The sequence below is a fragment of the Ceratosolen solmsi genome, unplaced genomic scaffold (genome assembly GCF_000503995.2).
Source record: "Ceratosolen solmsi marchali unplaced genomic scaffold, CerSol_1.0 scaffold35, whole genome shotgun sequence".
NCBI lineage: Eukaryota > Metazoa > Arthropoda > Insecta > Hymenoptera > Agaonidae > Ceratosolen > Ceratosolen solmsi.
The window spans coordinates 3,161,390-3,188,228 of NW_011948423.1; the positions used below are offsets into that span (position 1 = coordinate 3,161,390).

A 26,839-nucleotide genomic window follows, 5' to 3' on the forward strand; every position below is an offset into this window, starting at 1 on the left:
CAAAAAAAAAAAAAAAAAAAAAAAAAAATCCAAAAACAAACTGTCTATAAATGCGTGCGACTACAACGAGTCTTGACCGTACGGAACAAAGCAATGGAAAAAAAAACTCTAGTCACGGCGAGGTATCTATCTATCTATCTATCTATCTATCTATCTATCTCTCTATCTCTCTATCCATCTACCTATCTATTTATCTCTCTATCTCTCTATCTATCTATCTCTCTATCTATCTATCTCTCTATTTCTGCGCTTTGTCCTGACTTGGCCCTCGCGCTCTTGTTCTCTCGTTCGCGTGCACGCTCGACGCGACGAATAGCCACTTGTTGAGACGGATAGCCGCCGCGTATTTTTAAACGCCGCGTTCTCGATTTTTGGCAATGTCAAAGCCGGCGGCGTGACTTCCGGTGCATTGACATCTTCGACTGCGGCGTTTCGCGTGTACGATCCTCAACGGCCTTCCGATGCGCTTATTATTATCTCGATACGGTTATTGCTGGTGGTGGAGGCGGTGGGACTGCGACGACCGGGTGAGGAGTGGGAATGGAGAGAAAAGGAACAGCCGCGGTTCGGCGTTCGAGTCGAGTGGTTAGGGAGGCGTTTCTTGCACGACCCAGGGACCGTTCTTCCGTTTCTTTTACCCAGGATAAATGAGGAGAGCGCGCACTTGATGTCGAATGCTCGTTAATGCAGTCGTGGTTAATCGTGAGATCGTCACTACTTAAAATCGATTTGTCTCGCTTCGGTTTCCCTTTATGTTTACGATAAAACGATTGATTCTTGAGTTGTCGATCGCTCGGAAGCAGTTGGTTTGTTCGTAGCGCCCATTATTATTGAATTTGGCACTTTGGGCATAGTCGATCGCTCCATGTTGCTCTTGAAAATCGCGTCCCGTGCTGTCGCTTCTCCACGTATGCTGGAAGTTTCTAACGTAATTATTCCGTCATGAGGGTATAACCGAATGGAGACTGCTATAGACATTGGAGCTTTAGCTGATTATCAACAAAGTACCAAGTGAACCCCCGTTCACTAAAAGTTAGAAGCAACGAAGGAAAGAGAGAGAGATAGAGAGATAGAGAGATAGAGAGAGAGAGAGAGAGAGAGAGAGAGAGGGAGAGAGAGAGAGAGAGAGCCAAACAAATTATTATATTCGAGCAATGAATAAAACGACGTTGTTCTGGAAATAGCTCTCTCTAAGATGCCACGTTAAGCCGAATGAGCAATCGAGGCCATTGTTTAAGAAAATTGAAATTTAAATAAGCCAGAGAGCAAACTTTCGCGCTTACGGCAATTAAAGGTAATGTCTACTTTAAAAATAACATTGATCATTTGTTGAAAATGATTTAAGTTTATCAAAATTACAGAACGTATGACACGAAGCTCTTCTTTCTCCCACTACTCTCACTTTAAATACTGTTTGCTTTTACATAAGTAAGCATTGTAATTAATGCGAAGAAGCTTTTTGGGAATGGAAATGCACGATTAGATGGAACGTGACCTTTGAAGATTCAACTATTAATCGACTAATATAGAATGAGATATCCGTTAATTAAGACTTCTAAAATTACATGCACTTGCGTTTTCATTAGCCTCAAACATATTGGGCCAATAAATTTTGCTTTGTCAACTACCGAAGTAACAGTTTAGTAAGTCCAATTCACTCTACATTCAAAATTAATGAAATTATTTACAAAGTGGCACTTGTCCCGAGTCAGTATTCGTTAGTCAGATGCTGGCATATCGCCGTAAAAGTTCGTCTTTGACTTTTTAATGCATCAAACCGAATATTTACGGCACATCAGCTGTTATCGCCGTTTCACCCTACACTCTCTCAGCTTTTAATGTCGAGAAATGAAAAATAGCTCATTATATAAGCTATTACACGGATATGTCGCTTACGGCGAGGAACGCCGGTATAATACGCATAGGACTGAATAATGGCATTGTTAGTAGGGAAGAAAAAAAGAAAGTTGAAGAAAATTGTGGAATGAATTAGAGGCCGTGTAAATGCGCCCGATCCAGCCAACTACGTCACGATCAATCCGTACGGCCTCCCGTAGAGTCGAACTGTTTCCCGTGCGATGCTACATTTTTAATAATGAGACGTAAAATTAGCTCTCGGCAATCGCGTCACGGGTATGATCAAATCAGCGATCACAGCGACCCAAAAGCCCTCGAGGGACATATTATTCGCGGAAAGGAAAAAGGACGGGCCGTGCTGAGGTAATCCGCTGTCCGATGATCCGTGACGTCATCGTCTAAGCTCGCGCCGACGATGGTGGTGGCGGCGGCGGCGGCAGCGGCAGCAGCGGCGGCAGCGGCGGCGGCGTACTCGGAGGTCGCGCGCGACGCCGACGACGACGACGACTCCAATGCCGTCATCGAGGCCGACTCCGCAGCTCGTTTGCCATCGCGATCGCGCCGAAGATTCCACTCTGTATGGCATTATTGTGCGCTATCGGCGCTCGGGGAATGCTGTTCCGTGGCACAAGGAGGCGCCTCGTCATGGGCCCGCGTTTATTTTTGCGCGTGAGACATCGCAGGATCGACTCGCCGTTGCACCGCGCACGCGTAATCCATGATCGAATGGAGTGAAAATGAGCATAATAATGACATTGGCGGCGCCGCGGACTGTGAATTATCTCGTTGGCACGTCGACGACGGGCCTCGTGCAATTATGCGAAAGGCGTTGCTTTTTCTTTTCCTTATTCTCTTTTGTTATGCGATGGCGATAACGAATGCAGGGATCGTGAGAATGTCATTATTAATTGTCAAAATATTCGGCGAATGGTAATTGTCCCCAAGGTTATCTAACATTGAATGATCGAACGAGGCGGATATACCATAAAGCATAAAGGCTCGGCGTGATTTTATTTTCAATCATTTCTGCGAACAATTTTTGCGCTCCAGTATAATGGCAATTTTACAGACATTCTTTAAAAATGCCTTTTAGCGATTAGACTAAGTTTCGCATTAAATGTTAAAACATTTAATAATTCAATGATGATGAGAAAACAGTCGTGGAAGAACGCGGGGAATTATTTGCATTGATCGGTAGTAGCAATGACTCGAAAGTATTTTTCTCCGCGAGAACGAGTGAGAGATATTTGACAAAGCTAATTTTAGTTTCCAAAGAGTCCTCCTCGCCAAACGTGATATTAGTAGCCGATTGATTAAATCTCCCTACGAACGCAAATAACTTTATAATTCCAAATCTTTTAGATAATCCGAGACTCTCTTAGACCTTAAACTCTCGCAATTCTTAAGAATGAATTGTGCGATTGTGGAATATTTTTTCTCCACTTCTTAACTTTTCTTTGCTTGTTGTTTCATCGAGTGTGCTCGTGTCTGAAATGCAAACGAAAGTTGAAGGATCATTGGAAGGATAATTGGTGGCTCGCTAGCGTTGCTTAAAACAATAACGAGCGTCGCGTAATTTATTTTCCAGTTTAAAAATAATCAGGAGCTCGATCTACTCTTAGCGTACTCTTTGCGCTCTCGAGCTTTGTTTACACAAATCTTGATTCATTAATGCCAAGGCCACAAGCTCTTGTCAAATGATTCAATTGGCGGTGGGTGTCGCTTCGATAAGGCTCGAGTCAACTCGGACATACGATATGCTGGCGCGAGGAAAAGCCTGAAAATGTGTGCGTACGATGGCAGAAGCCGCGCAATTTCCCTCGTCGTACTTATATAGAGGCTAATGCCACTACGGGTGCTTCTTTCTTTATCTTTGTTGTTTTATGGTAGCGGTAATGCCGCGTTAGGTTAAGACGACAGCTACCGTTTCAATTCTATTTTTTCCGCTCGTTGGTAACTCGCGAGTGGCGATTTTCGTTTTTATTTTTTTTTCTTTTCTCCCCCTCCCCCCGCCCCTCCCCCTCCCAATGGTCATCTGCGTCTTCTGGCCTACTTCCACCCAATCCTATCTCTTATCTTGTATTAATGTAAATCCGAAAAAAATGTATTAATCCGAGCGTATAGTTCGCATTGGATATCCCAGGACTTGTTAAGAGTACGTTATTACGGCACCGAGTCACCGACTTAATCTTGCTAATTAGACTCGCGAGTATTCCGAAGTTCCTTTCTTTATCACTGCCCAAGAATTCGCTTTAACTAAATATTTATTTACCTTGTGTTTTTATAGCGATAAGTAATTCCGTTCACTCGCGCGACTACGATTCTCGCACATTCCATCGCCAATGTTTGTTCCAAATTCATTTGGTTAGTTGAAAGATAATTTGTTTTTATGTTTTTTTTTTGCTTGTTGTAATTTTTTTTTAATTTAATCGTTATTTCGTTAATTCATTAATGATAATTACGGTAGTGCTAGGTCCTGAATTGTATCAACATTCATTCAACTACAAATCGCATAGAGAACAGCATTTTGTTCGGAAATTCATTAACCTTGTCTTCTCGTCTAATTATTATTATTATTGTCTAATGTATGATAAGTTATAAATGATCGCCATTTAAATATAAATTGTTATATTAGAAATTTGCTTGCTAGACTCGTGACAGTATTTGAAACTTTTTGACTAGCGCGAAAGTCTTAAATTCAAGAAGGTTTACGGACTGTGAATGTAAAGCGTTAATCCTAGAAAATATTAAGGCCTTGGGTAAGTTTCATTATACCTGTATGCGTGGGAAGCTTGTAACGAGAAACCTTTTGTAGATATATGCGAGGGCTCGTCCTGTAAATTCGAGTTGACACTGGACACTATTATCACACAACATATGTTTCTTTGATTACACAAGTGCATCGAACCCTTGAGTTAACTCGAATCCAAATAAGACTGTAGTATACAATCACAATAGCGTATGTAGAATACAAAAATAAATGTTACATGGTAACTCTGTGGTCTCTAACGCATATAGAATATTTATAAACAAGGCATCAAAATATTTGGTATTACAGATATTAGATTATTACAGATACGGATGATGACGAAGACGAACAATTCGATCGATTCAATAGAAATGAAAATTTTTATAACTTATAGTTAATTGCGATGAAATTCGAAAGAAACGACACAACCTCGAATATTCCAATATTGGACTCTCTTTGCAACAAAACGTGCGCATTCAAAAAGTCGACAATGACTTTTTAATCAGTCCATTAATCAATACGTCATCATCATCATTATTATTATTATTATTATTATTATTGTTGTTGTTGTTGTTGTTGTTGTTGTTGTTGTTGTTGTTGTTGTTGTTATTTACGATTGTTCTTATTGTTATAGTTATTATAAATATTAATTATCGAATACATAATAGAACATTTATATATATATATATATATATATATAACGAATTACAATTTTCTCTGTTATTAAATCAACTACAATTTTGTTTACGCAAATTTAGCGATTCTCTCACTCGCAGTCGTTTATTGAGATACGGTCGGTAGGGTAGATTGCTTTATTAGCGTCATTTACTTGTCGCAACTTTACAATATTTCAGATTACGAATAACAAGGTAAATACAGTAAATGAGCATCGAGCATTTTTATCTTGCTTCTGCGATTAGCCAAAATATTGTTTATCAACGAAATATCAAACGGTAGCTTGATAGTATGAAATTAACGTTTAAAAATATTTGTTCATTTCATTTTAATTACTCTCATAAATTAATTTGATATACACTACAGCGATATTGCATCGACAGTGAAAAAGTAAAAGCACAGCAGGTTTATCGTTATGAAAAATATGGCCAATTATCGACTAATTTCATCGAGTGGAGAAACATAAGACGAGCTGAAACTTAGTACTGTTTCAAAATAATCCAAGCTTAATTCCGTATTTATTTAAACGTTCGTCCGATCGTTACACTCCGTTTAACACTTTATGCGTCTATTTTTACATTAGCTCGATAGCGCGTTAAAACTTAGCAAATAAATAAAATGCAATAATCACCGAAATAGAAATAAGATTAAGTTCGAGCCTCTATCACTGCCAATTCGGCCAATTCATCTTACCGATATTAACGGAGCGGCAGACAGTTTTGCATAAATAAGCCTCGCGCATAATCTCGGGCCAATAATCATCGAAAGTTTTCGAACGACACGAGACTCCGAAGCTGCGGCGGAGCCACGAGGCCCCTCGGCCTCTCATCCCACGGCCGCTAAAGCATGAATCACGGCGCTCGAATACTCTCCGACGCATCGGATGAGTGTCGCGACAACGCCCAAGTTGTGGGCAACTTTTTCTTCTCTCTTTTTTGTTTTTTTTTTATCTTTTTTTCACGCTTACGCGCTTCGGAGTCATTTTACGTTCTTGCTTTCCGCCGATTTTCCCGTCTGCCTAAGCGAATTCCTCCGGCGTCATTCACGTACGAATCGAAAATAGTACTTGACGCATCGGCAGCCTTATTTTACTTTTCGGCAGGAGGCAAGCGGACGGCTGACGGCTTTTTACTTCCCTTCCTCCTCTTTCCATCGCAAACGAAAAAAAGAAGTGAAATTGGAGAGTGCAAGCGATACGCATTGTTTGAAAATAAACAAGAGAAACGTCGCCACCGTTGCACAATGATCGGGCGAACACGAGGCGGATTCTAAAATTGGAGTTGGAGGAGATTCCCCGTGTGTATTTTTCTAGTTTTCGTGGCGCGGTCACGCCGAGCTTTCATAAATACATCGAAAGAGGATACGGTAAAAGACGGCTCGGGCTTGCGGCATTTCTCCGGCCCCCGCGAACGATGTGAATAAGCCCGCGTACTTTGAATCCGAGATTGTTTCTAAATTGAGCCGCCCACTTTTTTCTCTCCTCCCCCCTCCCAACCACCACCAATACTCGACCACGACCCGCGCTGAGAATGACATTGAAAAAGGATTATTCTTGCCGTAGACTCGAGCTCGGTCGTAAGTAGGCGCGCGATTCACGATGGAGAGACTTGGAGAGAATGAGGGTGGGGGAAGGAGATGGGAAGCTTAGAGGCGAAGTTTGACAGTTCGATTTCGTAACATTGACTATGCTATTTAAAGATCGATTAGTTCCCCGAAAAAGCAATGGATTTTTTAAATCTTACTATAGAGCGAATTTTAAAATACGTGCATCGCGTGTACTTACGATCTTCAAATTATCGTAAGAAGTAGGCGCGAGGAGTGAAAATCTGATTGGCTGGCAAGAGTTCGTAGTTGCCATGTAATTAAAAAAAAAAAAAAAAAATTCTTTACTAATTACTCAATTTAGTAGATGTTTGAATAATGTTTTGAATAATGTGAAACATGAGTACTAATAAAAGTGTAGATAAGATAAGATAATTTCTTATTCTTAAAATAATATGTATTTCTACCGAAATTCTCGGGAGCCAGAGAAATTTAATTCAAATTAATTTTATTATTCATTTTATATAAGCGTTTAATTATAAATATTTAACATTGTTTAATTGAGTCGATGGCAAGATATTTTTTGCCAAAGATTTTTTAATTGATATTAATGCGAAGATGTAAGCAATATCATTCGTGATATGAATGAAGTTTTAAAGAAATGTAGTAGGTAAACATGTTTACGTTTTTAAAAATTAATTACTTAAGCGCTCTTTTTTCATATTTCATCAAAGAATCTACGTTGAAATTTCATGTTTTAATTATAAAACGCTTATCTGTTGTACACAGTGTCGTGTATACGCATAATTTAATGGCATTGTAGTGTGTAAAATGTTCTGTTGCATAAGATCATTAATTTAGCTTGTGAGTCAAATTTTTCATAAAATAATCTGCTTTACGAAAGTGCTAAAAATAAAAATCTAATGTAAGATCATCGGGCAATTAATTTATGGTTTCTTATTATATTTTTAATTACTTGAATTTACTACGAGAAACTTTATTATATTTTGCAGAAAATTTATTGGCAATGAATCTTAAGATATTTTATCTAATTTTATAAAAATAACGCTTAATGTAACCGAAATAATTTTGCTTTACTTTATGAAATTAAGGGACACCAAACAGTATTTATAGAATTTTACGGCTATCCTACATATACATTCTTACTTAATATAAAACAAAAAATTATAATTGTTTTGAAAAAAAAAAACGATTACTGGCACAATGTATATTAAATTAACGTCTTAGAGTATGAACTATTAATAACTCATTATGTTCAATTATGAGATAGTATAGGCTATATATTAAGTATATGTGTATAAATTTTTATGTAAAAATGAATGTTACATAACTATTCGTAAAAATCATAAATCGCCAGTAACTATATCGCTCAAAACACTTATTATTTGGCACTACATGACTAAATATTGAAAAAAGAATATAGTTATACAGTATCGGCTGCAACCGTTATTTAAAAAACTATATTATTTTAACTTACGCTAGACAATTTCTTTCTTTTTATCGAAATACAAAGACTTGAAAAGTACGAATTAACGTTATATTAATAAGTATCTATATCAAATGGATTTTAGTAAAATGAGTAAAATGTAAATCGTCTTCTTAGCAAGTTCTATATGCAGTTTGTGCGCTGTATTTAAGTTTCAAGTTTTTCAAGTTCCATAGTTCACGCTTTATACTTTTTCAAACATATTTATGTCCCATGAAATCAACATTTTAATGAATAATTTAAAAGTGCAATTAATGTTTAAAGTAAAGATTAAAATTGCAAGATAAAGCAAAAAAAAAAAAAAAAAAAAAATCACTCATGTTTAATCCGACCGAAAGAATCGTAGAAAATATTTTCTCATAGACACTCGAAGGTGTATAGGTCCAATACCTAACTTATGTATTTTTTTCAATAGTCTCCTTATAAAAAATTCATCCTCAAATCTTAAGCAAAAGTGAGAAAAGAATATAAGTTGAATTAGCATAATATTAGGCTCGAAGGGACGGGGGATCGACAATGATTGCCACTTTCAATTTCAGACTCTTCCGACATCGTCGACTGCAAGCTCAAGCTCATCCTCGGCTTAATATGGACCCTCATTCTTCACTACTCGATCTCGATGCCCATGTGGGAGGGCGACGACATGAATGGCCCGGACAAGGGCGCCACGCCCAAGCAACGTCTCATGCACTGGATCCAATCAAAGATCCCGGACCTGCCGATCTCCAACTTCACCTCAGACTGGAACGACGGCCGGGCGGTCGGTGCCCTTGTGGACTCGATCGCACCCGGTCTCTGTCCGGATTGGGCCTCCTGGAATCCCAAGGATGCTGCGCAAAACGCGGCCGAGGCCATGGGTCTTGCCGACGACTGGCTCAACATACCGCAGGTCTCTTACCTATTTTCTACTCTTGCGATCTCTTCTCCACCAGGCCACTCCTGCCTCACGTCCACTTTGCTTTACTTCATTTCCTGCTACGTCACTTTTTTTACTCATCCAAGCGGCTCCGAGGAACGCAGCAGCCGCCTCGCCATCGTCGCGTATTGCCGACTCTGCAGTCGCTCGAGATTTTTTATATCCAAGTTTCGTATTTTAGCGTTTTCGTGGATTTTTACATGATTATGATTGCAGAGAAATGAGCAATACTTGTTTATAATATACGGACTGTTAATAAGGAGAATACTTCGTTATTGAATGGCCGTTGTTGAATAATAATGGCTAATCCTCACAGGCTTTGTTACATAAAAATTGCATCGATATACGAGTTACACACGAATTAGTAAAATTGACTAATTTGGCGTGAGTGAACTTGAAACTGAAGATGGATCAAACAAAATAAACGAATGTTCATCTAAATATTTGCTCTCCTTATAGATCCGCGCTACAATGTATACTACGTTGATTCTTCGAAATAAATCAAGGACGAGAGACAGTCGGCGGTGGGTTGTTAAATCGAGACTGCTTATCTTTCTTTCTTTCTTTCATTCCCATTCCCATTTTCCACGTTTTTAATGTCACTTGGCTAAGGATCAACTCTTTCAATTTTAGCATAATTTCAGCAATGCTCTAAATAAATACATGAGAATGTTGATGAAATATTTAATAACGCTATTCAATCGTAAAAATCGTTAAATTGCGCGTATCGTTTAACATTGCAATTACTCGTCAATTACAACGTAAAGAGCCAACAATATTATACACACATACACCCGTCACCCAAGTATATAATAATAGTATTACCTCATGAGCTAATAAATGTGTAGATTTTTTTCAATTTCATAGCCATTTTTTAATGCCGATTATTCTTCGTGCCATTGTTGAATATTGGAAAAGTTTTGCATAAATTTTGGAGCTCCAATGCGCAATTACGTTACTCGCGCAATTTCCATAAAATTAAATATCATCTCTAATAGAACGAAATAAAACGATCGTCGAGTTAATCGAGAATCCTATTTATCTTACGACTCGTGTCTTTTCTTTCGCATTAATATGTCATAATAATATTCTATTCCAGTTAATCAAACCGGAGGAGATGGTTAATCCAAATATCGACGAAATGTCCATGATGACGTATCTCTCGCAGTATCCCAACGCAAAATTGAAGCCAGGAGCACCAATTCGTCCGCGCACGAATCCAAACAGGTAATAATAACGTTTGTATTCACTCACAGGTATATAGAAATTAAAACTAGGATCACGTACAGACATAAATAAGTCCGTAAGATCATCACGTGTATTGATCGTGAATGTAGACTGAAAAAGAAAGCTATGAAAAAAAATAGATTAAAAAAAAAAGAAATTAAATAAATAAATAAATAAATAAATAAATAAATAAATAAAATAATAATAATAATAATAATAGAGTTGATAATAAAAGAATATAACAACAATGAAATATAATGTAAGAATTCAAAGTAATAGAAGCAAAAATCGAACGAAAGTGTAGAGTAGAATGTAGAGTATTATAAAATCATAATGGTAATTGGTGCTGGAAAAAATAAAATAATGTTATGAATTTATTTCATGCCTCGAACGCAGCGTGCCGCCACCGCGGTAAGTCATCAAACGCGCACCGCTTAATATTATAATCTCTAGCGTTTGCCCTAATTGGTTTTCCTTTCTTTCTCATTAATTTCTATATTAGCGCATTAATGTGTTTTTGCCATGGGGGCTTTTCTCTCTTTCTTCTTTGTTTCTTTCTCATTGAGCAGGCGATATTTGTGCTTGGATTATCGCGCGCAGTCCTCCTTTATTTCATTAACACCATTACATAAGACACGATATTTGCTTCATAATCGTTGTTCTGCACATCACGCACAAGCGTGTCACCGTGGCAGACGCCAGCAACGACACGCATACGTTCGCCATTATACCGATTATCCGGTAGTTGTCATATCGATGTATAAGGCTTTAATCGCATTAACGCACGTATTAGTCAGTAGCACTTTTATACGATAATATTCTCCGCTCTTTCTTTCATGCTTGTAACTGACTGACGTATTTAATCCCCTCCCACCTACCCATCACATCGAGCCTCGAGTGCCGATCTTCCTCGAGCGTAATAATACAACCTGACATCGGTACTCGAGGCCGCGTCGTTCAACGATTTATAGAGTGACGGAGGATTTTACAGGGTACGAGCCTACGGTCCTGGAATCGAACCCACGGGCCCGATCATCGGGGCGCCCGCCAACTTCACCGTCGAGACCTTCTCCGCTGGCAAGGGAAACGTGAACGTTACCGTCGACGATCCCAAGGGTCTCAAATTGCCGGTAAATTACCTTAAAATCCAATCTTCCATTACTCTCCACTGACTACTTTCACGCTTCTGACAACTTTCAATTCAACGCCGAGGAATAGTCGATAAAATCGCCAATAATGCAAGAGCTTTCGATGAAATTAGCATACATTGCACTCGTGCGAGTCTTAGCAGTAGAAGCAATTCATTGTCAAATTACGTGATTGAAGTGCAGACGATAATTTTCAAAGTCCAATTCACTTTACAAATCGTCTCGTGTTTTAGCTGAGAGTAAATTTTTATCTTTACAAATATGGAATAATTAGAGAGTCAAAAGAAAATTCAATTCAATAGTCGGAATATAATGTCAGTGGCACACAGCCACATAATATAATCAAAATTTATTCTTTTCTTTACACTTCTCTCTTGCTTTCACTTCCGTTTCAAATTCAAATTTTACGCAAAATGTAATTTTCAAAGTATCCTATATACGAGTTAACACAAACGAAATCTAGATTACGCTACCAATATTTTACCAGAAAATTGCAACGATTTAATTATTTAAATACGTGTATATACTCACATACGTATTTATTTATGCATAAACGTAAAAAGTTGATTTACCGAAGCGACAAAAAATGTTTATACTGAATTCGGGAAAAGTGATTACGATATAGGATGAAGGTAATTGTCCATATAGTATTGTAGACCGTTTAATTTCATCCAACAAATTTAATTTAATCGTTATAATATGCGAATATTTTTCTTCCTTATACTTTGTGCACATTGAAATAATATAAATATTAATTTAAAGCATCTTCGAGACCATTCGTGTCTATAATTTACTTATTGAATTATTACTTATCATTTGATTTTCATGACTTTGTTATTTATAACTTATTCTATTTCCTCTATAATTACACTGTACTTTTTCTTTTTTTTTTTCATATTATCTCTGTATTCTTTATTTTACATCAATTTTCAATGTAATTGTTGCAACGTTGCCCGTTGAGAATTATCCTCTAATCTTTCATTAACAATTATTAGACTTTTCAGGATGAGGTAAGGTACATTAAAGGATAAATCCACCTAAAACTGGATTCCACCATAATGTTTTCGCATTTACTCACTCAGCCTTTGATACTCACCTTTAACACATTTATTTTATTGTTTTTAATTATGCATAACACTACAGTGATATTGAAAATAGCGTTAAGTGGCATTCGACGCTTCGAGAGCGATTCGAGCCGATCGGTCCAATAATGCTTTCTCCACGGGCTTGCATTATAGGTCGACATTAGATTCAACAAGGATCGCAATCTCACGTACTCGGTGTCCTACACACCCGTGAACGAAGGGCCGCACAAGGTCAAAGTGCTGTACGCCAATCGGGAGATCCCGAAGAGCCCGTACTCGGTGTTGGTCGAAGGTCACGCCGGTGACCCGACCAAAGTAACGGCCAGTGGTCCGGGCCTCCAGCCCGACGGCGTCATCGTCAACAGACCCACCTACTTCGACATTTTCACCAAGGATGCCGGAAGAGGTGTGCCCGAAGTCATGGTTCTCGATCCTCAGGTACACACCTCGCGCCTGTCGTACTTTCTCTTTTCTTGTCCGCCGTGAGAGGCCTCACGCCGACTAATATGGAAGAAGTTTGCTTGATCGCCGTTCGCTCGAGCATTAGACATTCGCCTCGTTCGTTCATCTCTTAAAAAATCCATTGAATCATCGAGCCGAGGACTGCGACTCTTATCTCGCGCGTCATTGCAAAGCAAATGCAATCCGCTATTATCGCAAAATTCCCGATTCGGCACCGTGGCGGAACTTTCACGTAACCGCATTGTTGTTGCTTTTAATATTATATAGATGGAGTATACATAACGACCCTCGTTGAACGGTGTTGGATAAATTAGTGATTTCCGGCGGATTGTTGAACGGGCGGAGACTGCGCCAAATGACTTTCAAAATATAATGATAGTATAACGATGAAATTAATTTTAACTCGCGATTCGCGTCTAGTAATCGTTTTAATTTAACGATACGCTGTAAAGTAATGGTCAAGTGCCTCTGTATGTACGAGCTATCTCTCTCTCTCTCTCTCTCTCTCTCTCCCTCTCTCTCGGTCTCAGGGATGGTCGATAATCAATTATTATTGGACTTTGGCAGGGCTCGAGGACAACGGTGCCGGTGAAGTTGCGCCAGACATCCCCGGACGTCTGGCGTTGCGAGTACGTCTCGCCGATCGTGGGGCTCCACTCAGTGAACATCTTCTTCGCTGGCAAGCTCATACCGAACAACCCGGTCGGTGTGCGCATCGCACCCATCTCCGATGCGAAAAAGTGCAAGGCATACGGCCGGGGACTATTGGCCAACGGCGTTCGCGTCAAGGACGACGCGGACTTCGTTATCACGACCAAGGACGCCGGCGAGGGCAAGGCCGATGTAAGGATCATCGCGCCCGGCGGCGTCAACCTGCCCGCTAAGTACGCCAACTTTCATTATTACGGCATACCACTTGATACGCGTCGACGGCTTGCTTTCACCGTTGCGTGCATCACCGTCGCTTCCTTCGATGCTAGACAAAAATGGGAGAGCCATTAGGTTTTATAAATAGCGGTGTTGCCTCGTTCACCAAGGAGCTCGTGGGGCCGATTCGCTCTGGAGATGATCTAAATATAGTTTCCAAAAGAATTGGTGAATTCGAGTGTTAGAGTGAAAACTCTCGATAGCCTGTAGTTGGTCAAACAATTGTTAAGCCGTTTACTTGTAATTTGCGCAAACTCTTGTTGACCCGGTCCAAGTGAGGCCAATAGTACGTTTGCTTAGTAATTTCGAAATGATCGTTATGATCTATCTTTGTTTCTCATTCGATTCGATCAACGGACTAAAATTATCGGTATTTTGTGTACTTCGCGTGAATATTCTAGTGTTTAGGAGGGAGATTGGCCGTGGATCGGTAAGAAAACTTAAACTTAAAATGAAACTTTAAATCATGAGAATGAACATTGCACATATTTTTTTTTTTTTATACACCTTAATATATGAACAACATAATGCCGTAGAAAATTGTTGGAAATGAGCGTTGAATATAATCAGCTGGATTATTGTAAGCGCAGCGTTAACGCGTGTACATCATGCCATATCCTCTCACTTTCCTTGAACAATTGTCGACAGTTTATTCAAACAAACTCGTGGAAAATCTTTAATTAATAAGACGTTAATAAAAAGAAGCCTAAAGGAATGATTCACACAGTCACTTAACGTCCGTGCGTATTCCAGCCTGAGGAAGGTGGACGATACCACCTACGAGTGCCACTACTTCCCGGTGAAGGACGGCCGTCACGTGGTAATGGTGACATACGGAGGCAAGGAGATCCCCAAGTCACCGTTCGAGGTCAATGTCGGCCCGTATAAGGAGTCGGCCATACGCGTGTTCGGGCCCGGACTCTACGGGGGTATCGTCGGGCACCCGGCCCGATTCACCGTCGACACGAACGGCGAGACCGGTGCCCTCGGGTTCTCTATCGAGGGTCCATCCAAGGCCAAGATCGACTGCGTCGATAACGGCGATGGTACCGCTGACGTCTCTTACCTGCCGACAGCCCCTGGCCCATACGCCGTTCACATACTCTGTGACAACGAGGACATACCAAAGTCACCCTACATCGCCAACATCGTCCCCAAGAGCGACTTCGATCCTGACAAGGTTTGTCCAATCACGTCTCAACAAGGCCCATCCTACTCCTCACTGCTCCATTTTAATCGACCACCCGACTCAATCTTTACTTTTATTCTGTTTATTTTATACCGTGCAACACCTACCTCCTACCTTTCATGAAATTTCAGGTAATTTTATAATCCAAATTGTCCAAGGCCTCGTCTCATTTTCCACATCATTCGACCAATACACACGCGCGCACCTATTGACTCTCGATCACTCTGTCAAACGTGAAATTATAGAATATATATATATATATATATACGCTTAAGATTAGATTGATTAATTAATCAATGGCGCTTGACCTAACGTAACAATTATTTACTTCCAGGTTGAAGTTCATGGACCCGGTATTCAGCCAGAAGGAGTACTCAGTGACAAGCCAACGCACTTCACGGTCGATGTAAGAAAGGCTGGCCAAGCACCATTGGAAGTGGCGATTAAGGATGCCTTCGGTAGAGATGTGCCAATCAAGCTGGAGGACAAGCGAGATGGAACGATTCAAGCACATTACAAGCCAACATCCGGTTCACAACACGTTGTCATGGTAAATTATGCTAATCGCAGCATTTATTCGGGATATTGGCAGGCACGGCTAGCGATTGCTCTAGGGAGTTTCGATAATCGCAGAGTCGAGATGAATGTCGAGTGCATGAGACGGGCAAAAATCATCGAATGGTATTGTAATTTGCGTATTGATGATTATTGATGAAATCGCAGGTGAACTACGGTGGCGTTGCGACGAAAAAGTCACCGTACAGAGTGAAGGTCGAGGCCCCGCTGAATCCGGCCCTGGTCCAGGCCTTCGGGCCCGGACTCGACAGTGGCGTCAAGACGAACACGCCGACGCACTTCAATGTGAACTGCCGCGAGGCCGGCCCTGGTGACCTCAAGGTGGACATGAAGACACCCGAGGGCCACGACCTACCGATTTCCCTTACCGACAACGAGGACGGCACCTACACCGTCGACTACGTCGCCCCCGATCCTGGGACTTACACCGTCAACTTGAACTACGGCGGCTTGAAAGTGCCGAAAAGCCCGTTAAAGGTCAACGTTCAGCCGCACGTTGACGTCTCCAAAGTGAAAGTCGATGGCCTGTCGCCGAGTAAGTATCTTTATCAATCTCATCGGCACTACTCTCGTTAATTTTTTTACAATGATAATCAAATCGTAGGTGATAATAATGGGGCGATAAGGTCAAGGCACATTAATTTATGTGGTACCATGTTGAATTTGAATTGAACTCCTTTATTTTAAGGATTTAATCACATTATCTGGGCTAAAGATAGCGTGTATTCGCTGTCATTATCTACGATAGGCATTTCCGACGAGAGTCGCAAATGTAATAAAATCTTCAGCATCTTTCGTAAAATATAACGAAAGAAAGTATTGTGATATATGATATAAAGTCGGTGCTTTCCTTTCCAACCAAATATCGTAAGATTTTCGATCAGCTTGGGAATTCAGATCCTTCACTGCTTATCATAATTTTAACTCCGATTATTGACACTTGTGAGACAATCGATGAAAATGCTTTCTAATAAACATTATTATCTCGTAATATTAATAACTATTTCGTGCTTGGCCGAGCATACAATTCAATAATAAAGCCAGCAGTAAAGTCTAGCGATTTTTCTTAAATCTAGGTTAAAGTGAAAACAAGCCAGCCATTTTCCGGTATGACAATAATGTAATTTATGGCTCGTAACTCATGCCCGTAAGTTTTATCGGATAATTGTTAATTATGCGAATAAAGTGTAAGATACGCGATGCGCACCCACGGAGCTTTATAGCGTAGTAATCAAATAGTTTGTAAAAAGTATTGAAAATGCAAGCGAATGAATTAAAAAATTATAAGCTTTGGCTATTCATACTAGCGTATCTGACATAAAATCATTAATGACTTGGCATCTGATTTTATCATAAAACATTACTAATCAACATCGACTATACGACAACGTCGTGACATGCGCGCGCACACACGCAAATACGAAACTTGTTTCGCGATTAATTTCTTCGTTTGCGTTCATATTTAACGACTTGGCTCGCTGAATTCATAAAAATATAAATCACGAGCTACAATGGACGATTCTGCTCAAATAATAATTCTATCAGCGACTGAAATTTTATTAAAATAATCCATCATAGTTGGGAGTATCAATGTCGAGAATATTGAAAAATTTCGGGAGCCTCGTTTCAACGTGGATGTTTCGCGAGGTCACTTTCTCATCTAGTAATGCCTCATCCCCCCCCCCCCCCCCCCCCCCCCCACCCCCCCACCCGTGTCAAAGTCAACGATACGCCGAGTTTCGCGGACTCGGTGAGCACAAAACACTGGGATGCCGAATTTAAATTTAGATCACGCGTCGAGCGCCGAATGCCGACGAATCGCACATATCGCCGTGAAATCCGTGACGAGCACGCGAGTTTATTTTCGAGAGTAAAACGAAGAGAGGCTTTCTAAATTAGTCCGGGGCCGGTGAAATTTTGAGGAAGCAATTTGTCCAAGCGCGCCGAATGGCTCTTTCAGCCCATTAGCCAATGAATCCCCGAATCGCGCGGCTCGCCCTCGAAATCGCAAAACAAACGTCAATTATCGCGTTTTCTCTCTCTGCCTTTATTGGCTTTTTTTCTCCAGTTTTTTTCTCTTCATCTTGTTATTATTATTATTATTATTATTATTATTATTAAAGAAAAAAAAAGTGTACGGTAACACTATGAATTAACGTAACTAATAATTAATTCGAACAATTACAATCAGACATTTATTCAGTTTATTTTTTTTTATTTTTTATTTTTTATTTTTTATTTTATTTTTTTTTTCGTCACTCATAATTCATCGTAATTACATACTTTGTCCCTTCTCAATTATCGTCGCTCTCCCCATGAATAACCGCTTGAGATCGCTCATGCAAAAGCTGTTAGGTTTTGCTGCTGCTGTAATTAAAATTCGCAGAGGCTTCGGCAGCATTTCGATAGTAAGCGATATACGAGGAGACGAGCATCGACTGGCGCGCGGCGAGAGCGAGGGAGGCGATCGTTATAATAGAGGGGGCGTTGGATGGGTGAATGAGTGGATGATTGAGAGCGAGCGAGTGAGCGAGCGAGGCGCGAGCTAAGCCGATGGCCGAGTCGAAGCCAATGGAATAAAAAAAAGGCGGCGCTCACAGCCGCGATCGTCAACACTCTTCAGCAGTTTCGCGTGCTGCTGACGCAGGAGGCCGGCCATCCGTGGGACATCCAGGTGGCGTTAATTGGGCCCTCGGGGCTGCGCTGCATGGCCCAGGTGCTGCCCAGCCAGGAGGGCTACATCGTGAACTTCAGGCCTACGGAGCTCGGGGAGTACGAGGTGGACGTGAGCTACGGGGGCGCGGCGGTCGGGGGCTACCCGCGCCGGCTCACCTGCCTGCCGAGTAGCGAGCCGAGGCGCGTGAGGGCTTACGGGCCCGGGCTGAGTCGGGGCTACGCGGGCAGGCCCGCCGAGTTCGTGATCGACACCCGGGGCGCCGGCCAGGGCGGCCTCGGGGTCACGGTCGAGGGACCCTGCGAGGCCGCGATCACCTGCCGGGACAACGGGGACGGGACCTGCTCGGTCGCCTACTTGCCCGCCGATCCCGGCGACTACGCCATCAACATCACCTTCAACGAGTGCCACGTGCCTGGCTCGCCCTTCCAGGCCCTCGTCCACGAGCTCGACCTCGGCAAGATCAGGCTCGCCGGCCGCGGCATTCAGCCACACGGTCAGCAGCTTCGCATTGCCGAACATGAGACTCCCGAGCCCCCTGCCCCGATAACTCACACGCCCTACCACGCCCCTCACCCCGTAGATTTGATATCATCGCTCACTCCTTAATGCCCGCTCTCCCCTCGACTCTCTCCTCCCATTGTATCACGCACGCACACGCATGCACACACGCACACACACACACACACACACACACACACTCTCTCTCTCTCTCTCTCTCTCTCTCTCTCTCTCTTTACCTTGTCTGCTGCATCTTGCATCGTGTGACGGTTGCTGTGGATTGTCGTCCGTAGCATGATTCGGCCGAGATTCTTCTCACCCTATGCCTTCTTCCATCTCGTGCACAACACTCCCCGCGATGACCGTTTTTCTACCCAAAACTTTGTTTGGCCTGTTATTTGTCCACTTATTGACGTGATTTGAGCATGCACGAAGCGAGAATTTTCGAGCTCAAGGCGCTCCTTAATGCACGAATTGTCGATTCCATCCAATGCCGAACATCTCGGCGATTACGACTGGATAATACGGTCGAGCTACCTTGCATGCAGGTGCTTTTTCTCTTCGTTAGATACGCGCACAACGCGAGAGGGAAGATCGATCGACGATCGAAGGGCGACGACGACGATTACGACGAGGCGGAGGAGCCGAGCTGACGAATTCTCCATTGACGGCCAATCACTCATCCCACAGCTTTCACACAACATACGCAAATTGTTAATACTGCCTGCAATGTATTTTTCACCCCTCAAGCCGTAGATATTTCTTTTGTTGTTATACCCCTGGGGTTGTGTGCCCACTATTGTGTCACCAACTTTACTCCCGTTTGGCCATAAAGTTTGGCCAGAGCATCGGTCGATTCGACTCGCACGCTCCTCTACATACGCACGCGGTTTCTCCTATCCCAGGAGACGAGGCCTCGGCTTCGACCCAGCCGCGGCCGCTACAGAGCCCAACTAATAACGAACGTTGCCCAACTTTCCAGGTCTCAACCTCTACCAGCCGACGGACTTTACGATCGATACGCGCGCAGTTGCCAAGCCCAAGGGCGAGAGCGAGAAGATAGGCTGCTCGATCAACAACCCGAGCGGCGGCATCACCGAGAAGGTTATAACGCCCCAGGCAGACGGCACCTACCGCGTCAGCTACACGCCCTTCGAGGAAGGCAAGCACAACGTCGACGTTCTCTACGACAATATACCCGTGCCAGGCTCGCCATTCGGCGTCAATGTCAAGCGAGTCAGCGAGCCCGGCAGGTGTCGGGCCTACGGGCCCGGGCTACAGAAGGGCATCGTCAACAAGCCCAACAAGTTCACCGTCGAGACCAGAGGCACGTACAATTATAAAAATCGTTTAACTGCCGATGTTAATAATTAATTGTTGGCCGTTAAGCTGAAGCAGGACGTTGGAGTGGTTGGAGAGTTGTTATAGCGATCGACTATTTGTCCAATAAAACTTCTCAGTCGCTAAGCTAAACGAGACTCTTTGTCCCGCTGAATTACCTCGATCTTCATAATTGCAGAAGCTGGAACGGGTGGACTGGGATTGGCCATCGAAGGACCAAGCGAAGCTGTCGTCTCGTGCAAGGACAATTGCGATGGATCTTGTAGTGTGGAATATCTACCAACGGAATCTGGCGATTACGACATCAGTATCAAATTCGCCGATAAGCATATTCCGGGATCGCCCTTCCGAGTGCCGGTGGAGAGTCCGGTAAGAGGATCGAAGGGAAGAGATCGATAAGGCTGGATAATTATAATTGGCGGTAGCTCGTACTTTGAGATTTCGTGATTTATTTTCGAGTTTAATAATGTCAAGGTCAAGAGTACGCGATGGGACTTTGTTATCGATCGATGGACTAAACAATTTTGCTTTTTTACTTGGCGCGATGAGCGAGTGTTAGTGCCTGCGACAAACGTACGGCCTGAACCGATGTATTACCAACCTAACTTAATAATACTTAAGACGTGTAGATACTTTGTAAAGTAAGAGGCTTTCCTTTCAATTCTAAAATAGTGTATAAAATCTGTAATGAATATCCGGTTTCGTTCGTCAATGTTTTGCCGTAAAAGCCGTTTTCGTAAATCTTACGCAGCCCGAAACAATACCGAAATCCAGCGATATAATATTAGCCAATGAAATTGCGTGGGAAATATTGATTGAAATGTAGTGTAAGCAAAAGCAATGAGCAAATAATGGCCGTCGTTAATGTAATTACGTTTATTAGCACGGAATCTTCGAAAGAAAACTTTGCATGTCATATAATGTCAATAAAGTGGCGACATACGATATATAGAAAAGAATTCAAGAATTATTAATGACACCTTATTTAAAATGCATTGATAATTAATTGTTTTCAACATTGAAGGGTTTTATACCCCTCCATCCGTCAATTATCAAGTAATTCAGTCTTTTCAATGTATGGATATTCTGGATAGTCGGTAGTCGTTTGTCGCGAAAGCATATCGACATTAATGACGGACGCGCATGTTGCCGTTGTCCTTGTTGCAGAAGGAGACGAGTAACGTTCGAGCCTACGGTCCCGGCTTGGAACCCCAGATGGTGCGCGAGGGTGTGCCCGCGACCTTCACCGTCGACTCCACCAAGACATCCAACGCCGTGCTCGACGTGAAAGTGAAGACCGACAGGGGTAATATATCCAAGCCTGAGATAAAGCGCGTGCGCGACGGCATACACGAGGTCTCCTACAAGCCATCGACAGCTGGTAGCAACGTCCAGGTAGACGTCAACTACGGTGGCCAGCCCGTACAGGGCAGCCCCTTCAAGGTCAAGGTCGAGCCGGCTTGCGATTCCAACAAGGTCGTGCTTACGGGCCCGGGTGTGTCGCCCGTCACCACCGCCTCGTTCCCCGCCGACTTTGTCGTCGACACGTCAAAGGCCGGATTCGGCGACCTCGAGGTTCAAGTCTTGGTGAGTGCGCGAAACCGACTCGATCGGTCCGTCTACATCCGCAACCGAGCCATTAATTTACTGCCGTGTCGAGGGAATTTCTATGCTCGTACGAGTCACGGATACTGCTAATTACCATTATAAGTACTCGGTATTTTCAAATGAGAAACTTAATATTTGCTTATAGGTCGAAGGGTAAGTCTCAACGTCCTCAATCACTAACGGATTTTTAGCTCGAGGATCACGTATAATCAGCACGTTTTTACAAATACGCATTTAGCCGGAATTACATTAGTCAATTGAGCTAGCAAAGATGAATTGTATTTTTTACTTTGTCGATAATTTTATGAATTTGACATCAAAGTGGGCAAATTATATATATATATATATATATATATATATATATATATAAATCATTATCTGCATCGGCTTGATACTTATATGATATGCGTATTATGAATATCGATGGTCGAGATAAGATAGCGCGATCGGGGATCCGAAATCACAAAGATAGAACTCGCGTTGATGGAAGGATGATAATCGAACGAGGAATGTTTAGGGTCCGGATCAGTCTCCTCGCAAGGTGGACGTCGAGAGCCTCGGCGACGGCAAGTACAAGGCGACCTATCTGCCGGACGATTGCGGTCGGTACAAGGTTAACGTGAAGTACGGTGGTAAGGAGGTACCGAGCAGTCCCGTGAACGTCCAGAGCGTATCCACGGGTAAGGCCGACGCCTGCAAAATCAAAGATGGCGTGCATCGCAAACTCGCCCAGGGCGAGGAGTACTGCATTACCGTCGACACGCAAAACGCCGGCCGAGGCGCCCTCACCTGTCGCATCCGCTCTACCTCCGGAAGGTAAGTAGTGCGACTCACCGGATCACAGATGGTTCTGCCTGGATGTTGGCCTCCCTCCGCCGCGTTCGAAACGAGTCGACGCTGACGCTGACGCTGCCGCCGCTGCCGATGATCCACATACTCGGCCGAACGACAATTTGGCCTTGGAATATTAAAAAAGGGAGGCGCGCGCTCGCTTGGACCCGCGACGTCAGCTTCGATTACACTCGCCCGTACATCTCCGGCCGACCCGCGAATTAATCGGCCAATTATTTCTCGTCTCCCGGGCATCGGCCGTTTTACGGATTCGGGCCGATTATGTGGGCAGGACGACGCGGAGAACTTGAATAGCGGCGGCTTCGCTGCTTTTGGCGGCGCACTCGAGACATTTATCGACTTGTACGGTAAAAGCTTGTCTCGTCGAGGAGTGGCCGTTTGGAATCTCTTATTGGCTCTGCCAATAATTAGTAAGAATACTCGGATGGAATAGCGCTCGGTTTCGTAATTTCCACCGCGCCTCTCATTTCTATTACACGCTTTTGCTTTTGATTTAGAGACGTTTCTCGCTGAGCCATAAATCTTCTCGCTCGAGATAATCGAAGCAAGTGAATAAACAAGCGGTTACTAAACTTAAAAATACTTAAGAATTAAGCACGATGATCTGTTAATTAATGCAAATTATTTTCCGAAAGCCTATATACGATAAATTATTAAAACTGTTGGACTTTTGGCATGAGTTTAATGCAGGCGATATTATAAATTTCGTTCAGTTTTTAAAATGTCCAATTCATGTAGACTCTACAGTTAAAATACAAATTCAATCATTAAAAATAGACTTCCTTTTTTTTTTTTTTTTTTCCATTTACACGCGTCTTTATTCCGTGTAGATTAATCCCGATTATTTGCTTATTTATCGTAAGATTTGTCTTTCTTCGCAAATTAGCGATTTATTCATGTAGTTATTCCCATTTTCGAGATACGTAGGTATAGAATTATAGCTGAAGCGAACGATCGATTTGACGAGTCCACGCTCAAGATAAAATTCTCACAAAAGCGCTGAATGCTGCGCTCTACTGGTAGATATTTATCAAATATTATATAAAAGGAACGTTATCTTTCAAAAAAAATTTCTACGGTTAAGGGCGTATCTTTCGTCGATATGGCTATTTTGTCAACAAATTGCCACGTGTAAATATGCAACTTATATAATGAATTTCACCGACTCTCGTAAATTATCAAGTGTAAATGATTCGCGTCAATTACCATGATTTTGGCTCGTCAGAACTTCAACGGCCATATTAAGTGACTAAAATCGTCAAAATCAAACACTACAAGCCCATTAACAAGATGAAAATAATTTATTCGTATATTTGATGGGTGCCCAAGAGGAGCTACCCTAAGTGATTAAATTATTCTCTAATGTTAATCGACATCTTTAACAATTATATTACTCCTCTAATTCATAGGACTTTAGAATCAAAGCTCAAAATGGCCCGTTTCGAGCTTAGACCGAAGCGACTTTACATCGTTCGGTAGCATCTCGTTCGCGTCAATCGACGTATAGGCAAAAGTGCCCTAACCTATCGATCGACTTCCTTTACCTATTACCAATCACCTAATTGCTCTCTCCCTACTTGCTCCCTCCTAACCTCACCTGTCCCTCTCGTACTTACTCTCTCTCTCTCTCTCTCTCTCTCTCTCTCTCTCTCTCTCTCTCTATCTCTATCTATCTCTAACTCTATCCGCCCACTTGTTCCGTCACAGCATAACAGTGCCACGCGCATTAGGGGGGGGGGGAGGAGAAATAAAAATTCTCCTATCTAATATTTATCTAATAGATGAATCTCGACGATCAATTAAGCAGGAGTCGGTGCCCGGAACCGCTGCGGCTGTCGAGCGCGCACAATCGAATCGTCGACGCCGAGCCCCGAGGAAACTCGTCATCCGGCCTCTTTCCACGAGTTTCGGAGTCCGTTCGCTTAACATCGAAAGTGCTCGCGCGGCTTCTTACGGGTAGATTCCTACGTCAGAGTGCACCTCAAGGACGCGGCCGAATCCGCGATGATTTTTTTAAAACCTTGTAGGCCGGGAGTGACACTAAGCCCGTTAACGGCGTGCTCCCATCACATGCTCGGAATTCCACTGTCAGTTCGACGCGACGATGGCTTTTCTTTTACAGCCTCCTTTCTTCAATTCCTGTGCGCTTATCACGCTGCGTACGCTTTTTATTCGGTGGCAAAAATTTCAATGCGCGCGCTTTTCGCCTATCTCGGACTCCCTCTTGAGCTCGAGAGTTTTTACCGTGTTTGGTCGTTACGTGGGCAGCGGCACGGTCTCTCGTCTCATTCTTTCACCATAAACTCTTTGGCCTTTGTATTATTCACTCGAAATTCATCGATTATCATAGCAACGACAGCGGATGCAACAATATAACACCGACATCAACATTAACACCAAAACAGCGATAATACAATAATTGCCATTGTTATTAATGTTATTTATGTATTTGAGCTGTTAGTTGATAAAGGGATCGATGTGTTTAAAGGTGACGGAAGCTGATGGTGTATGTTGGCGTTGTGTGCAAGTGTTGTAATGGTCGTTGTGAGACGATACTTTTAAAACGAACGGAATTGCTAATGCAATTGTACGAAAGCATAATTATCGGCGGAATACCGATATCAATTTATTTCAGCATCGCTCCTTGGATAATCAAAATTTTATTTTAACATTGAGTATCTTATATACTATTAGCACTAGTTGCACTACTACACATTAGTCTGCATCGTTATTTATCCATGATATTCGCTTTCTGATATTTTATTATTATTCGGATTACTGATATTCGTATTACCGTAATCTAAAGGTAATGTTTAAATCATTTAAATAACCGTCAGCTTTAACTATTACGTTTAAACGAAAGTACACTGGTCGTTGAAAATTTCTTAAAATGTGAAATCTAAATGTTTTAAGTTGATTGCGGTTTACTTCGCACCTAAAAAGTTTCTTTTATACGTTCACGTTGAATTTGAAGGTGATTACATTACTGGCCTCTACGTTTGCTGAAATCATCAGTTATAAAAATATACAATTTTCTAGAAATATGTCTGTGAACTTTAAATTAACATTGTGAAGGTGCATGTTCATGAATTCATTCGTATTCGCGTAAGATAAAGCTTATAAAATACCAAACACAATGCACTGTTATATAAATAAAGCGTTGAAATAAAGATTCCATATGAAGTTTTTATACTCTTTTTTACAACATTACGCAATGTATTATTTTAGACAGAATTGGTAAAGCAACCGTACATTCATAATGAAATTCAATAAAACTAATTAAAAGATTTTTATAGTGACTGATAGTGAAATTTTGAATGTTAGTGTGTTGAAAAGAACAATATTAACAATGTGTATAAATTAAAAATTGGCAATGTAAATTCATAAATTTTTATAAACAGTTTATTTATAAATATTTGAAAGTGAGAGAGAGAGAGAGAGAGAGACACGACGTCATCATTAGTACAGTCATTTTCTTCTTACAGCGAAGACGTTGATATTGATATTCAGGACAACGCAGATGGCACAGTTGATGTTTATTATACCGTAGCCGATGCTGGAGATTATACTTTGAACATCAAATTCGGAGGTCAGATAATCCCCAACGGCCTTTACACCTTCACCGTGAGTACAAGTTTGGTTAATTGATATAAATGGCGCTTTCATCACGAAACGGCGTTACGTTTCCGTTATTTTATTATGAATTTAGTTGAAGTTTTTTTTTACTTTTGAATGTGTCGCCTTTGTCGTCGTCTTTTAAACGTGGAATAATGAGAATAAGTACAAGTAATTGTCGAACTTTTGTCTTAAAAGCATTTGGTTTTGAGGAATGGGAGGATACAGAATACAGAAAAACTTTGAAGAGTCATGATTTTAAATCTATATTTTTCCATTATACATGCATATATATATATATATATATATATATATATACACACACACACACACAAACAAACAAATAAACGCACGCACACACCCACAAATACTTTACTACGTAAATGCA

General features: G+C 41.7%; 1 protein-coding gene across 1 annotated transcript in view; it reads left to right on the forward strand.

Moving 5' to 3' along the window:
- cher (filamin A protein cher) overlaps positions 1-26,839 on the forward strand; it is a 57,136-nt gene that overhangs the window by 5,175 nt on the left and 25,122 nt on the right. Inside the window, exons 3-17 of the mRNA XM_011499511.1 lie at positions 8,870-9,219; positions 10,346-10,473; positions 10,870-10,884; positions 11,465-11,603; positions 12,860-13,144; positions 13,736-14,052; positions 14,849-15,275; positions 15,619-15,834; positions 16,008-16,395; positions 18,461-19,030; positions 20,018-20,362; positions 20,555-20,759; positions 21,555-21,963; positions 22,502-22,800; positions 26,322-26,460. Of these exons, the coding sequence (XP_011497813.1) occupies positions 8,870-9,219; positions 10,346-10,473; positions 10,870-10,884; positions 11,465-11,603; positions 12,860-13,144; positions 13,736-14,052; positions 14,849-15,275; positions 15,619-15,834; positions 16,008-16,395; positions 18,461-19,030; positions 20,018-20,362; positions 20,555-20,759; positions 21,555-21,963; positions 22,502-22,800; positions 26,322-26,460 (4,232 nt within the window). The remainder of the gene's footprint in view (positions 1-8,869; positions 9,220-10,345; positions 10,474-10,869; positions 10,885-11,464; positions 11,604-12,859; positions 13,145-13,735; positions 14,053-14,848; positions 15,276-15,618; positions 15,835-16,007; positions 16,396-18,460; positions 19,031-20,017; positions 20,363-20,554; positions 20,760-21,554; positions 21,964-22,501; positions 22,801-26,321; positions 26,461-26,839) is intronic.